The 16,869-nt window shown below is 48.8% G+C and overlaps 1 protein-coding gene across 2 annotated transcripts in view; it reads right to left on the bottom strand.

Annotated features, from left to right (window-relative positions):
* The window catches only part of MECOM (MDS1 and EVI1 complex locus), a 346,217-nt gene that overhangs the window by 47,696 nt on the left and 281,652 nt on the right, over positions 1-16,869 (bottom strand). Inside the window, exons 1-2 of one of the 2 annotated variants that reach the window (XM_055817378.1) lie at positions 2,158-2,254; positions 333-467 (exon numbers count right to left, since the gene is read on the bottom strand). Coding sequence is in view for 1 of the 2 variants with exons in the window: in XM_055817377.1 (XP_055673352.1) it covers positions 333-467 (135 nt within the window). In the remaining variant the exon portion in view is untranslated. Of the gene's footprint in view, positions 1-332; positions 468-2,157; positions 2,255-16,869 lie in introns of those variants that run through there. The other variant, XM_055817377.1, reaches the window with a different exon arrangement.

Genomic DNA, 16,869 nt, shown 5'->3' with positions numbered 1-16,869 from the left:
CAGGAGCCAGAAAATGCTGCTAATTCAAAATCAGCAAATACTGGCTTTGTATTCCAAAGAAAGCACTCCCAATTTTTTTCAGGTATAAGATGAAATAAAAAGAAATTATTATTTATGAACAGAAAAACAGAAAATCCTTATGATCTATTGCCCATAATCAAAATTATTCTATTCTGCATTTCACATCTGTGCCTTATTTTTTGCCATAACAGCAAACAGGCCAAAATCTGTTGTGAATTGCTGTTGGTTTTGTTTAGTTGGTTTTTTTTTTCTTCCATTGACACCTTAAAAGTTCCTTAAAAAAGTAAGTCCAGAAAGTGAACGCCACATACCTGATCACTTATCTGACATGCAACAAGGTTGTGCTGATCGTAGCATCCAGCAAACTTGATATATTTGAGCCAGTTTCCTACATCTGGTTGACTGGCATCTATGCAGAACTTCACATTGCAAAACTCGTCCAAGATCTAAAAGGAAGAATATGAAAGAGTAAATCTTTCTGTCTTTGTCTGGGCATACTAATCACAAGATAAATCACAGGTTTCCAGATAAACAAATGGATAATAATAATAATACAGGCATGCTTATTCAGAAATATGCTTCTCTGGTGAGACTATATTTTTTTTTAGGAACAGTCAGAATATGTACATAACAATAAAAGGACAATAAATGTACTGAAAACCATCTTGACAAATGTCCACATGTAATCAAGAGGTTGTCTAATTACTGCTAAGAAACATAATGCTAATTTAAAAGGGATCTGATTTTCTCTGCATTCATCAATGACTATGTTTGAAAATATTATTTTAATCAAATATGATTCAGTCAGGGAACATAACGGAAATTATTAAAATAGGTGGTATTGGCTTCATTTAAGGTTTCTGTTTTGTTTCAGGGTTTACGCTGTTTGCAGCCCCCATTTGGTCTTTTCGTATTTGTTGCTCTGAACTAAACTTTATTTGGTAGGCAGAGTTATTTATCTCGTTTTCATATTACGCTCCCAAACAGCCCCTTCTGTGCAACATGTAAATCACTCCCCTTAACTGAAGCAAATAATAGAACTCTTTATGCCAAACTAAAGAAAATAAATGAAAAACAATGTAAACACTCATGCAAAACATGGCAATATTCAATACATACCAATAAATGGTTCCAATTACGCAGACAATAAACAAATATAATGAGATTGCTTGTGGACAAGCTAAAGAGGATGTTCTATGCTAATATTATGACAAATTACTAATCGTTACATATGACTGAATACCATTATTTATTTGCAAGCTTTACCACCGGCCTATTTGAAACTTTCCACAGCATCCCAGTGAGCTCACTGCTACATTTGTAACTTCTCCGCCTTGGCAGCGGCAGCAAACCACCCGGTTTTATTAGGAAAACAAACAAACAAACAAACAAACAAACCCAAACTGAAAACACCATAAAACACATGCCCCAAACGAAAAGCAAAGGGAGAGGGAGGTGGTTTCCCCGACGGGAAACGCTGGGGCTCAGGTCGGGCCCGGAGCACACTTGGCCCCCGCGCCGCGGGGAGGGGAGCCCGGCACTGCGCCCCGGTTAAAGCGAACCCCCGGCGGCTCCTACCCGGGCACCGCCAGTCAGGAAACGCGCCCCGCGGAAAGCGGCGGTCCCGGCGGGGGGCGGCCCAGGGACAGCGGCCGCTGCCCGGGTCACCGCCCCCCCGCGGCCAGAATCGGGCCCCTCGGGGAGGTGGGGGGGGGCGGTGGGAGCGCGCCAGCCCCGCGCTGCACAGCATCGCCCCGCACAGCCGGGTTTCTCCTCCCGAGCAGCCTTCCACACACACACAAAAAAAAGGGGGGAGGGGAGAGCGTACCCCAAACCCACGACCACCCACACCCCGCGGCCGCGCTGCGTGGGGCCCAGCGGAGCCGCGGGAACCCCGCGGGCGCGCACGCTGCCCCGCCGCCCGCACCTCTCGGTATTTTTTAGAAGGAGGGGACACACACTGAATTTTCCCTTCCAAAGCAAACCCCGCTTTGCTCCGGGAGGGGGGGGGGGGGGGGCGGCTCATCCCCCACCCCCGGGGGCGGCGGAGGAGGGTCCGCCCGGGGACCGACGGGGCAGGGCGGCCCCGTCCCGCGGGGCCGTGGGCAGCGCAGCCGCCGCGCTCGCCGCTCTTACCTTGTGTCGCCGGGAGCCTGCGGGAGAGGGGGGGGGGGAAACGGGGTGGGGGGTGGGGGGAGAGGGGAAAATGTCCTTCAGGCGGCTGGAAGCAACATCTTGGCTTCAAACGCGGGCGGAGGCCGCGGCCGTCGGGTTCCGGGGCTGCGGCGGGCGCTGCGCGGGCGCGGGGCGCTCCAGCATTTGTCGGGGGGCGGCGGGGGCCCGGGGCGCCGGGCGGGGTGGCCGGGAGGGGGCTGCCAGCCCCGGGAGGGGGGGGGGGGGCTCAGCGGCGGCGGGGCTCGGCGGGTTTCTGCTGGCTCGCCATCACCTTCCCCTGCCGGCCCCTCCTGGTCTTATCGGCTGGGCTGGTGTGTGTGTGCGCGCAAAGAAAGTTATCGGGAGAAGGGGGGAGGAAAGAGAAAAAAAAAACTACCAAAAAAAAACCCACCCCAAAAAAAAAACCCTAAGAAAAAACCCACACACACACACAAAAAAAAAAAAAAAGCAAAAACCACACAACCCTCTTTAAGGAAAAAAAAAAAAAACAACAACCCCACCGCACACCGCTCAACAAAACAAACTTCTTTCACTTCTCCGCCGGGGATGGGAGAAAAGTGTGCGCGCGTGGGCGGGCGGCTCGCCCCCTCCCCACCCCCGCAGCTGCCCGCGGCTCCTGCCCCGCCGCACCCCCGGACAGCGCCCGGCCCGGCCCTGCCCGCCCCCCCCTCCCCGCCCACCCCGTCGGGTCCTGCCAGCCCGCCGCTCCCCTTCGGGCACTGTCTCTTTAAAGCGGGGCAGCCCCGGCTGCGTCGGCGGCCGCCCTACACCCCCCCCACCCCCCCCAAGCCCGGGCGGCGGCGGCGGCGCTCCCGGCGCGCTTAAAGCGACAGCGGCCTCGCGGCCGGGGGTCAGCGCCAGGTCGCGGAGGAGCGGCCCCGCGGCAGGGGCACACCGGCAGCCACCCCCCGCATCCCCCCTCCCGGGGCCGGCGGGGGGCTGCCGCGGCCCGGGCCCTGGCCGCTCGCTTCTATTTATACAGCGGCCGCGGCCATCCCCGCCGCCGCTCGCCCCCCGCTCCCGGGAGCGCCGTCGCGGCGGCCCCGCAGCGGGACTGCGGCGGGCGGGGAGCCCAGGCCAGCCGGCCCCGACGGCTTCTCCCGGCGCTCCAGGAGCCAGCGCGCCCGGCGCGGTACCGAGTAACCCCCGCCGCCGCCGTCACTGTGGCTATTAATAATAATTTTTAATGAAATGCAACTTTTTTTTTTTTTTTCTTTGCCCGGCCAATTTCCCGACGACCCCGGCTTAGTGCCGCGGAACCACCGCCCGGTTTGCTGGAGCTCGCTAAACCATTTGTATTCCCCCCCCCCCCCTTTATTTATTTGGTAACGAATCCCATGAATGGAGGCGGCGGGAGGCTGGGCTCTACCTGCCGGCGGAGCGGCGGCCGGGCCCGCTCCCACCCCGCGGCAGCCGCAGCCCCGCCGGCCCCGCAATCCCACCGCGCCGCAAGGCGGACACCGTCCGGGCTAACCGCGGCAAGATACTCCTATTTTAGCGGAAAGAGTTGGGGGGGGGGGTGGAAATGCCGAACTGGATCTTTTATCGCACTATGCAGAAGTGCCACCCACTTTTTTTTTTTTTTTTTTAAGTACAAATATATTTCTCAGACTAAAAGTCGATTTTTTCTTTCCCGGGGGGCCGGGGAAGGATGGCAGGGGGAGGGCGAGAAGCCGGGTGACAAGAGATGATGATTAATTCGTCTCACCGGCCTGTTATCTGTGACATTGAACTGTTATTTCAGATAATAGCTATTGTTCAAGGCGGGGAGGGAAGAGAGAAGGGGGGGGGGGAACAAACCCGCACGAAGTGGTGGTAGGTAGGACAGGAAAAAAAAAAAATCCTTTGTCAATAACCTCAAAAAACCTGGTGGGAGATTCCCACAGCAGCCGGGCCTGAGAACCGCCCGGTTTGCCGGCCCATTGATTTCCTGCCCTCCCTCTGCTTGTCCATTGTTGGGGCTTTTTTTTCCTTATTATTATTTTTTTCTCTCTCTCTTTTTTTTTTTTTTTAATTTAGCCATAAATTGGACCGGCTCGAGCTATGAGCTGTTCTATTTTCTTCCTGTCAGGATGAGGGATTTGTTTTATGATGCATTGTGTATTAAATACAAGTAATCTGGGAAACTGATTGCTCGAGCCCATAGGCCTGATCAGAGGCCCCGATAGGAGCCGGAGCCCCCACCACCACCCCCGCTCCGCCACAAAAGGAGGAAACGCCGGTGGATAAACAAAAGGGCCTCCCGGTACCGGCAAAGCGGGGCCGGCCGGCACCGGGGCTCCGCCGCCGCCGGGGCACCACCCGCGGCCGCTAGGTGGCGCTAGCCGCCGGGACACGGCCGGGCTGCCGCGGGACGCGCCCGCCGCGGGGCCGGGAGCGGGGCCGGCAGCGGGCGATGCGCAGCCGCGGGACCGTCGCTGCCCGATTTTCGGGGGGGAACCCCCGGTTTTGATAATTTGCCTTCATGCACCGCTCCCCGGCGTGCTCGGCTGGACACCAGCCAGGCGGAGGGGAGCGCGGCCCGAGGAGGAGAAGGAGCACGAGGAAGGCCCATGGCCCCCAGGCAGAGGGTCCGCGGCGGGGCGCGGGCAGAAGCGCTGGGCAGCGCGGGGTGTGTGTGTGTGGGGGGGTGTGTGTGTGTCCCGTCGGGGCTGCACAACACACACGGATTTTTCTTCTTTCAAGCAAGAATCTCTTAAATGTACCCACAGCCTTTCCTCCCGCCCCTCGGATGGTTTGGTAGGGGCTTCAAGAGGCCCAAATATTTCCACAGGGTCCCTTTTGCAATTGTTTATTTAAAATAAGTCGCTATATTAGTGGAGGCAGTAAGGAGTTAGTACTCAAGTCTGCTAGTAATTCCCACCAGGCTGTAAACTGATGCCTCTTTTAAGCCTTTAACTTCATGGTCGTCCCAGAAGTAAAAGTTCTCATAATGGAGACCCTATGGGCATCGTGCATTCCAGCACATCATTAAAGCAAAGCAAAGCAGCTCAGCCACAGCCAGATGAAATAGCTGCACTGTCCACTTCTAACGGGCTTCCTGTGGACAAACACGGCCGGGGACAACGGTGAAAAATCAGAGGCGTTGCTGGCGATTTTTTAAAAATTTCATAAATGTTCATATTAAGCTGAATATTATCCTTACGCTTATAGAGCAAGCCACTTAATAACCACACTTTTAAGTGGGGTTTAATGTTATATTTCTCAAGGTGACTAAACACAACATTGAGCATCCTGAGTAACACTGTGGTGAGTGTTTAAAATACCAGATGAGCATATCAAGCAGGGAGGGAGAAAGGAAAAGCAAAGCAAAACAAACACAGCAGAAAACAACAGCCCTCCAACACATCCACATGGTCTGGGACAGACCCGGCAAACAGCGACAAGCAGGAAAGGCGACGCAATTCCAGTGTGTTAATTCCTCCCACCCTGCATTGTGGATATCAACTTAAAAATAAATTAAAATTGAGTGAAACTACAAGCGTTGCTGCTTATTTCAGGGGGAAGAGCCAGCCCTCTTCCAGCCCTTGGGTGAGGTAGCAGTGGTGGGCATCGCGGTGCTGCCGCAGCTCCATCCCGGCCGCCCCTCTTGCCCTCACACGCCGTGGGGCTTGTCCCTCCCGGCCAAAAGGCAGTTTTCAAGTGAGGGAGAGGAGGAGGAAATTAAAGGTAAAAAAATGTAAATAAAAAATTTCCCTTGGTCTGGAAATGGGCCCAACTGAAAGCATGTTAATCTCCACCTCGGTAATTTGGTTCTTCTGGAGAAGACAGAAGCCCTGCTGCTGTGCCCTGCACTTCATAAATCACGTCTTTATGTGGACAAGGTCAGGGCACCTAACAGCTCAGACATGGGCCTTTGCAGTGGCTCGGAGGGCTCCGGCATGTTTATTCTCTTGCACAGATCTCCGAGGAGCAGTCCAGCACGCTTCTAATTACTTTTGATTATTTTCATTTGCTCGGGTCAGGCTGGCTTTGCCGGCACTGCTGGAGGGTGGGTTTCCTCCCCCCAGCCTGGCTGTGGGATGCGGGGGGATCACTGCTGTGCTGCACCCAGCACCCCCTTCCCCAGGGCAGTGCAGGCCTCCGGGGAGCCCTGGGGCTCACCCACCAGTGGAGGGGGTCTCCTTTCAGCAGCAGAGCAAAGCCTGAAACCTCCAGCTGCAGTGAGGACACCCAGCCAGGCTGTCCCCAATAGCCATGCAGTGAGGGGCATTTACCCATCTGAGATGAGGAGCGTGCAGAGAAGATGCACACCCGCTGAAAATACTGAGTGCGTTTGAGGAAAAAAAAAACCCAAAAAACAAACTACTCCATATCCTTGCAAAATAAAATTAAAGCGGTGCATATGCAGGCGATAAAAAAAGTGGAAGGACCTGTGCGACTGCGTTGGGGACAGGGCTGTGCTAGGGAGCTGCAGAGCACACGCGGCTCCTGGCCGTGCACAGAGGCAGCACGTGTTCAGCTCCGCTCACCTCCTACTGCCATGGACCCCCCCAGAACAGCGCGTTGTTGCTGTGATAAATAAGCACGCAGAGCGAACACGCGGCACCCACACGGAGCAGATGCACGGCAGGACCACTCGATCGGTGCCCTGGCGCTGGTAGGGCCTAGGTGTGGGGGAAGCCGGCCCCACGTTCCCAGGGGTGCTGCTGCCCCCTTGCACCCCCTGCTATGGTCTGGAGCAGCCACGATGCTGCTACTGGCAGAAGCCAAACCACTACCCAAGTCCTGAGCAGAAAAGCTCCACTTTTTCTCTCCTATGCTCTATGCTCTAAAATAGTGTGTTCCTTCTTACCACGATCTGAGCTTGACAGCTCAGCCCCACTTTCTCATCTGCCATTACCCTGGTGTGAGCAGGGTCCCAGCAGACCCACTGCCCTCGTGCCCTGCCCAGCTGCCACACCTGCAAACTCACTGGCATGCCGAGTACTGGGGCGGGCAGCTCCATCGCATCCCGCTGGCGAGGGTCTGCCTGCAGCTGTGGGTACCATCACGGCCGATGGGTGAGGGGAAACTCCTAGAGCAGGGGCTACCCTGGTGGGACGGAGTTTTCTGGCAGGCACTGAGCCACACCAACGGGGTTCGAGCCCAATTCTTTTTGGATCTTGGGCGCTACTGCATACCAGCAGAAGGGAAATCGCAGCAGATTTGTCTTCTCCATCAACAAGGAAGATGTAAAAATGGATTGGTGACTAGTATCCAGCTGTCTGGGTGAATTTGCTCCTGCCTTGGGGAGGAAGGCTTGGAAACCCTGTAGAAACACGGCAGCAAGAGATGTAGTAACACCGTATTACAAACAAGCCATGGCCCTTGCAGCCCCAAACTGATGCTGAGGGATGCGGTGCCGCTTGTCCACCCCGGCTGTGAGCACACTCCTTGCAATGGGAGAAAATCTCCTCATTTTCCTCCTCTAAATCTTCCCCCCGGTTTCCCTGCCAAGGCGTGTGCTCTGGTGCTGGATGTTGAGGACTGTTGCTGTTTTCCTTCGTAGTGTTCATTACTTCCATTACAGAAGAGTCTGGAAGCCTCCAAATCCAGCCCGGGCCCTTCTCACGCTCAGGGCTGCTGTAACCGCAGGGCGAGGCAGTCCTGGCCAGGCGGGCTTGGCACCCGTGCGTGCTGAGATAAAAGTCAGGGGAGAAACCCGTGTTAGCCAGCTTGTTTTAACACCTACTAGAGACGGGGCAATTTAAGGCAGCGGCTGATTGATGTGGGTGCTGGCCTCCTGTCCATCCAGAAGCTGGGTGTTTTCCTGTGCTTTACCCTTCTTGTGTTTTGAGAGCAAGCCAGAATTCTGGAGAATCTGGGAAACTCCATTGGCGATGCCCTAATTCTGCATCTCCCCCTGGGTGCTGGGCAGCCTGGAAGGGCTCTTTTCTCTCTTAACCGCCCAAAGAGTAAAAGACCTTGCCATGGCCCTCTGAAACCTACCGCTGTGACCAAAAAAAAGTCTGGTTTGGGTTTATTTTAGCATTCTCGTTCATCCTTGCTGAAATACAACTGAATAAATCTGTATCAGGATGTGTCCACCCCAAGACAGAGCAGGGGGACCCTGCAGGCGGGGGCTGCACATGGGGCGGCCAGAGGTTCCCACCTGATGTAACCGCTGCTTCTCTGCCTGGAAACACAACTTTTTGCAGAAGCTGCTCTAGAAAATTGAAGAACTCTATGCCTGAGAGGGCACCGCACCCAGGAGGTAGAAAGCACAGTTCAAGGATTTTGCAGACTTCTTTTGTATGTATGTGCATAAGAATTCAACAGGGATTCATTAACTCTTAGTTTCTTTCAAATTTTTAATTTTCAAGCCTTCTCATTTGCCAAATAGTCTGGGGACAGCTTTGGAAGACCTTTTCCAGCCCCAGAGCCCCTTGTGGCACAGGGAAGAGCCCTGCAGGAGGGGTGTATGGCAGCAAGCCCTGGAGCACTGTTCCAAACTATCCAGAGTCTGACAACAGAATTTGAAAACTGAAAGGGTGAAGAAGAAAATACCAAACCAGAGAAAATGCCAGTCCAAAAGGGATTGGAAGGGTTAAGCAACAGAACTTTACACTACAAGAATTACTGTGATGCATAACAGGCAATTCCATTTTAATAATCAATTTTAGGAGTGACTGGCTATTTTCAAAGCATTCCTATTGTAGCCAAAGTTTTAACTAGCCGTACAAGAGTGGACATAAACACCTGTGGACTTTATAAGAGTAAGAAGCAATTTATCACCCAATAAAAAGTCAAACACTCATTTTAAAATTTTCAGGTTTGCATTTGCTATTTTAAATGTACATGTGTGGATGGTTCTAGGGGAGGTACAGAAGAGGCGGATACGCACCCTACATGCAGAAACACACGTGCAGACGGGCAACATAACCAGCTCCGGCAGCAGGGAGGAAAAACCTGCCTGAAAGCATCACTGTTACAGTTTCACCCCACCAACATTTCGTATTAAACATGTTGTGATCATCGACCAGAGTTGTCTAAAACCTGAACTAAACAGGCATTAAATCAGCTGGCATATGAAATTACTGCAATTCGATTTTCAGATAAACCACAAAACTTGATGAACTAACATTGTTCCAGCTGAATTAACTCATCATCCCTGGGAAGGGAAGGTTGCGGAGGAAAGCAAGGGTGCTAACAGTGACGATTAATCCTTCTCCTATTGCAAGGCGCTTGCCTATGAGCGGAGAGAGACCCTGCTAAAGGCAGGTTAAGGATCCACAGTGCCTCAGAAACATCACTACCCTGCCAAGCCCTGCCAGTAGCACTAGATAGTATTTACATGCGGGTAGGAGAGGGAGAATTCTTTGTTACAGGCTTGTTATGAAGCTATAAATAGGTTAAAATCCCCATCAACACTTTGAGTCATGCTCGGTAGATAAACCCAAGGACTGAAATTCAGGAATGATAATTTATTCAGCCAGTGGAGGAACATGTAGGGTTGATCCTTATCTTGTACTGGGAAACCTCCCTGGGATTAAGTTGGGAAGTATTTGGACATAAGTGCAACGTGATGGGTCAGGTTCCCCACCACTGGCGGGCAGAGCTGATCGGGTGCACCCCCCTGGGTGTGCAAACCAGGGTCCTGGCCAGCGCATGCTTCGCTAGCCCTGGGTGTGCACAGCAGCCCACCTGGGCATGCATTTGAAGTGCTGCTCCACATAAATTAGTCACACATGGCTAAAGGTGCCTGATTAATTTTGAAAAATCTTACTCCAAGAGTTACCTGGATTGCACTACAGAGATTTTGCTCATGGGGAAAATCTCTGGGGGAGGGGGGCCAGAATGTATTTGATACAGGGGTCAAAATAAACCTGTCCTATAACCCATTGATCACAATGGGTTATTAATGAAATAGCTGTGAACATCAGAATATCCTTCTGGCAGATTTCTTTCGTAAATGAGTTGAACATTTTCCAATTTCAAGAAAGTGCTGCTACCTATAAACTTGGAAATTAAGGCTTTTTCCCCTAAGACTCAGGTCCCTCGGGGCACTTGTGTTCTGGCATGCATCCCTTATTTGCCAAAGAAATTTCAAACTTGGTAATTTAGCACCATACTGATAAAACAAAGGGGGAGGGGGGGTAGCAGCTGAGCATGTGTGCATGTGAAGGAGGAGGGAGGTAAGTGGTACAGCTTCAGGCATTTTTTTCCTGTGGCTTTTTTATCCACAAGTCATGCTGCAGATTTTGTGTGAGATTCATAGAGAAAACATTCCCAAGACACAATATATAAGGTGCATATCAATCCACTAACTGAGTTTTGCAGATGCAAAATGACCTGCAGAATTTGAAGAAGAATGGAGGCTGCTTTATAACCATTTTTCCATATAACTTATTTAAGCCTAAAATGTTGGGCTAAATTCCCCACTAGCAGAATTATGAGTGTTAGTATCACAGCAACACCTAGAGGCCCCAGTTGAAACTGGGACCCTTTGTGGGTAGAAAAATAATAAACATGAGACTCTGCTCTGAAAAGCTTACAGTTGGCGTGGATGGATAAAAAGTGTGCAGGATGGGAAGATTATAATTTTGTTTTGATGGATAGAATATGGAGATTTGCTCATGGAGAAAATCAGTGGTGGGCTAGGAAGGAACCTCATGCAATATTTTCCCATGACTTCCATTCCCTGAGAAGTTGCTTTTTACTTCCTTTCTTTGACTGCAATGAACAGAATCTCCTATCTGCCTGCTGGCGTTCACAGCTTCTCAGGGGTAAAGAGCGGGAGCCTGCTTGGTCTCTGCCAGTTAAAACAGCTCTGCATGCTTTAATATGGCTCATCTGTAGCAGAAATTGTACTTTATCACCCTTTTTTTGCTAGGAAAGTATTTTAGCTTTGGAAATGAGCAGTTGATGCTTTGGAACAGATCTTTAAACATAAGCACGTTGTGCTGATTGGTACCATAAATGAAACCTTCTCCTATAGAAGCAGTTTTGGGGAGGATGCATAAAACTGCTTCTGACTTTTGTGGGAGAAGCGAGAAACAGAGTTCATGATGTCAAATCCTGTTGCTAGGAGTCATCTAGCAATCATGCAAGCACAGGTGGATCATGATCCCCACCAGGCAGAGCCAGGGAGAGACTGCCCCAACCACAACACCGGCTGCTGCTAAAACTCACCCAACGAGTGCAAAAAGCAGCAGGGCACAGGCATGTGCTCAAGACAGGTTGCAATTTTTTGGGTCTGTAGAAGCAAAATGAGGCAATGTGTTAAGAATAGTCTTTCCACCAGGAGGGATTTCAGAGACTGTACGATCTGTATTGCTGAGAATCCAGTGTAGTGAATACGGCACTGAACACCATTTCTTTCCCTTTCCAAAACACAGTAATTTGGGGTGGAAATTGCGCTCTGTCTGGGCTTGATCAATAGTTTTGGCCACCAGTTCATTCCCAAGGTTGCCAGCTGTCTTATGTCAGTGCTGTCTTCAGTATTTTGAGCTGCTGGTGCTTCCCTGGTAAATATGTGACCACCTTCCCAGGCCCTGACCTGTGCATCCTTCAGGCCAGACCCTCGCATGGGGCAAAGCAGATCCACTGAGGTTAAGGGAGCGGCTGTAGGATGGATCGACTGAGGAAGGTGCTCATCTTTGTTGGCTTTTCAAGGAGTTATAGTAAGGTCAGGGCCAGGGAAGGTGGTCACATATTTACCAGGGAAGCACCAGCAGCTCAAAATACTGAAGACAGCACTGACATAAGACAGCTGGCAACCTTGGGAATGAACTGGTGGCCAAAACTATTGATCAAGCCCAGACAGAGCGCAATTTCCACCCCAAATTACTGTGTAGTCCCAGAATCAGACGGATGCTCAGACCAGACTCAGGCTGCCCCAGGGCTGTAGATGGAGGAGCTGCTCCGTCTCCAGATGAAAGTCAGTCCTGGATTCCCCCACTCACTTCAGCAACGTGATGGGGGCTGGGACACGGTGCTGGCACTTGGCATGCTGGAGCACACCAGGGCTGCAGCCCTGGGCAAGGTGGGGATTGAACCAAAGCACAGTGCCTCTGGGAACCTGCACGCATCACAGGATATGCCAGATATTTGCGCATCCTGTCATTTTGATGTAATATTTGTGACACCTCCAGAAATAAACTGAAGATGGAGACTCTCCTGCCAGGCACTGTGAACAGAAGCTCAAACCAGTCATGCACTGCACGAAGGAAATCTGGCAGCTTGGGCGATAAAGAATGAATCTACATCACAACATGAGTGACCACAATTTTCCCTAGTGCTTGTAGTATATATAACAATGCTATAAAAGATGAAAGCAGAAGTTGTGAGCGCTCATTAGCATTTCAGAATTGCTTAATTCTTATTTAATTCTCTAAGTTAATTCATGAGTTTTGTCTCAAACAGAAAACCATAGGTTTAGATTGAGGTTGCTGTGGACCAGGAAATACTTCTACAGAAAGCAGAAACCGAACTGGCTTGAATGATTTATAAAATGTGAGGGTTTCATTCCAAAATATCATTTATATGCCTAGAAATCTACTCAGCAAATCTAATCCAGCAAAGGAAAATGAACATTACCCATCCATGAATAAAGATGGGAAGTAATTCTGCAGCAGTTTCAGACTATGCTTGCCCATGTATGACAAGTAACTGATCTTTCTACACATCTGTTAGGTTTGTATTTACCCTGAGTTTAGCAGGCAACATGCAGGGACAAAGAACACCGTGATAATCTTGAAGAAAGTAATAATTATAAAGCAATAATGATAATAACAGCCACTTGCCACACCAAGAGTTAAGCACATCCTTCCTCCGTTAACACATCTACTGATGGGAAAGAGGAAGGAAGGTCAATGCCAGGTGCAAAAACTAACCAGATACCCCGAAAGTCCAGTAAATCCTTGTTCCTTTTGATACAGTACAGCTCTGCCAGTTTAAGGTTACAAAAATAAGAATATGAATGGGATATAACAAAGACTTTTTTGTCCTGACTTCCAACCAGCCACACGAAGGGTTTGGTACCCATGGATGATGTTGTTCCAGGTGATTCATTGCAACTCCTGTCAGTAGCCAAATGGCCAGCAGACACATGTGAAGTGCAGTGACCTTGGCCAGTAATAAAAGTAAATAGCAGTTAAAATGAAAGGTGTATATTTTTAGAAGAATTTGTAGTGTTTGGACTCCAGCTTTGGATGGCTCAAGAGCATGTTATAAGCCAAAAATCTGTTCTTTGGTTTTGGTTTGTTGATTAAATATACTTGTTACCAAGACCATCAAGCAGGAAAAAATTTAAGAGACTTCAACTAAGATATTAACAACTACAGCTGCAGCACTGAACAACTAAAATGTAATAGCTCTTCAGATCTCAAGTTATTTCTACTGACTGCCATATAATCAGCATCTTAAATCTGGGCATCTCTTCAGGCAGTTATTTGTGTGATATATACAGATCAATACCTATAGATTTTATAATTTTGATTCATCTCCACGCAGTGCTTCAGTTTCACATCATCTTATTTATCAAGCTCTTCTCTACACCTTTGCTTCCAAGCTTCCCGGTGCTTCCAGGCTACTCAAGCAGGGTCCCACCATACCCCCCCCCCCCCCCACCTTGGGCCCTGCACACCATTTCAATGGGCACACACTTGTCATGTCCTGGGGAGTTTTGTGTGCAAAGAGCTGTCAAGGATAACCAGGGTCATTAATATGTGAGGATAAAGTTCATAAACCTCCCACGCTAATGCCATGTCCCCACTGTCCCTGCTGGACCTGGAGCCCCCCCCCCCCCCAAATTTCCCAGGAGGCTTTGCCACCCCAAGGGCAGACCACTTAGCAGGGTATTCCTCACCCAGTGGGCAGGACTTCAAACTTCCCTCTGTGCTGGTTTATGAAAATATAGGCTGGACAAAATTTTGCACTGAATATTACAGTTTATTCTTTTCACCCCTGGAGCTTTTGGGACCCGTGCTGGCACCTGAAGACCTTCCCCATTGCAGCTGCTCCCACGCACAGCAGCAGCAGAGTGGCTGGCACGGAAAGCCCGACAGGGACTGATTAACAGCGACCTGCTTGACATACTAGAGGAAACCAATGCCATTGCTACTGCTGGCAAGCACGTCAGGGAAATCCTGTTAACTTCACTGGATTGCATATATGCAAATGATAGCAGATTAGAGAGCCTTAGCAAAGCTGCCGTTCCCACTGAGCTCCCACCAGTTTGCATCGAATAAATTGTGTCTGAACGTGCTAGGGATGCCCCAAAGAGACTAAATCATGATCTAGCGATTCCTTTCTGCCTAAAGCTCCAGCTCGACAGGACAAAGCTGGGCTGCCCTGCCGTGCCTGGGCTGGCTGGCTGTGCCCCCGCCAACAGCTCCCGTGCAGCACCGCCACGGCCCGCAGTAAACAGGATGTGGAGCAAAAGTGGTTAAAAACCATCAGCTGAAATATGTGTGGGGAATGAATTTAAGGCAAACAGGAAAACTTCTTTACATTGAGAATGCCCAACAAAAAGAACTGAACTCCCTTGCGATGCAACGCTTTCAAAATGTTTTTGCAGAAGGTGCCGAAGGGAGCTAGGATGTACTGCATCCGTGAAACGGGAGTTATTAGGGTGAATGCCTTCTGGAAGGAAAACAAAAGGGGCTGATGAAGACTAAACAACATTTCAGGGGGGCTCACACACTACAGCAAGATAGAAAGCATGGGATAATTACAAAATAAGACCTATCACCGTGCAAAAATAAATGACTTCATAAATAGCTATAGATATCATGTTAAAAGCACCTTTAGGAACAAAAAGATGCTATGCTAAAAACAAGAGATCTAAAGAGCTGTTATTACACATCCATTACATTTTCTGAGCTGTCTCAGTTACTTTTTGAAGTTCTGTATACATGATACAGCAAGGCAAAACATTTTATGTACCGTAAGAAATTTGAAACAATGTTTAATGTTCAGAAGATAAAGTTAACAAAATTACACTTCAGTGGCTTTTTTATTTCTCTATTTTATGACCTTTCAAGAACTTAGAGTGAAAGGAAACAAGAAGGAAGGATAAGCAACCATACGCTCCTGCTTGCTTCTGTCTACATTGCTGATCAGAGCACAAGGCAGAAATCATAATAAAAAATGTCTTCTTTTTAATGCCTAAATAGGAGCTGTTAAAAGACCGATGTTGCAATGTGTTTTGGGATGGAAAGCATTTGTTCCTTTTGCAGTTATCAACAGTCATATGTTATGTGATTTTCTGATTTTTCTCCCTGCAATTACAGAAGCCCATCACACCTTCACAAACGTTTGGAACAGTTTTTCTGCTGTTTCTGCTTTTTCTAAAACCAAAAACAACTACAACTATGGCTCTCAAGAACTATTTCTACAAGCACCAGGCACCCTCCATTCCTTCTAAATGCCCTTCATCACATCATTACACACCTCTCAATGACACCGTTAGCTATAATCACTGACTGCACTGGGCAGTGACCCCCCACAAGCTTCCATCCCACAGGATGCCAAAATGCTCGGGATGCAGCTGCTACAAGGCATCAATGCTACAGCACACACATGCACAAAATCCACTTTCCAACCTGAACACCCACTTCAAATTCAAGCAGGAGCCATGCATCGATTTGTGTTGGGAAGAGGAAAAATCAATGTATGAAGAGTTGCTCATTTCCCTTGGAAGGAGAAGGCAACTACAAAAAAAAAAAAAAGTAAATGTGATGGGAGATTGATACAAGTTTTAGAGCATGGTGTAGTTCACCAATACATTGTCCTAATGAAAAAAAAAAAAAATTGACATCTGAGTGGCATAAGCCACATCAAAGCTAGTATCTTGCCAAAACTATGTTTTCCATTGAACAATGGAAACAGAGGTTTGCTTAAATGGTCATATTGCTACTGTGAACAACTTCTGCAGTTGTACATCTACTCTACTGGTGAATAGATGGTCTGGTAGAAAGTAAGGAATAATTTCTGCTGATTTCAGGATGGAGATGCAAGAGAAACTACAAGAATATAGGCAATATTTTATAAAATGTATTTCACAAAATATCTCAAATGAGTAATCATTGAACTTTTAAAAATCCTAGTATTTTCTGTAGCCATAATGACTATATTCAAATGCATTTTGAACATTTCTTAATGTAGTTCTAGGGTGTCTGTTTTTATTCTCAATTAACCAGGTTTTTTTGTCTTTAAAGTAGAAGTTTCAATGGGATGTCTTCTGTTCCAATCCTGCAGATTTAATATCTGTAATTCAGAGGTCAGTCTAAGCAAATCTGAAGGTATTTTAGGTGCTAGACTACGTACCTGCAATCCAAGTTCTTGTGGTCAAATTCGTTGCTGATATAGCTTCAATGAACATTTCAGTGCTTTTGCACTTGGGAAGAATTTGCACTTGGATGGGTTTATTCCTGGCATGAATTTCAATGCCACAATAAAAATCAGATACAGCTACTTAGGGCGACACCCCTTGACTAAAATAAAATGTATGGGGAAGAAAGATAAGTGAGCGACTGGGAGGTAGTCACTGGAAGGGTGATATCCGTGGAGGATAAATCTATAGCATTATTATAATATAGCTAATATTATGGCTTGCAACATTACAGTAAAGTGTACAGTAAGTTGGAAGGTGCCTATAGCAGGGTAGCAAGATGCAATTCCCCTCTTCTATGCTTAAAACAAAGGGGTGTGATGGAAAAAAACCTGTTTTTTCAGGAGCTAATTCAT

The sequence above is a fragment of the Falco peregrinus genome, chromosome 12 (genome assembly GCF_023634155.1).
Source record: "Falco peregrinus isolate bFalPer1 chromosome 12, bFalPer1.pri, whole genome shotgun sequence".
NCBI lineage: Eukaryota > Metazoa > Chordata > Aves > Falconiformes > Falconidae > Falco > Falco peregrinus.
This window is presented reverse-complemented; position numbering and strand designations above follow the sequence as displayed.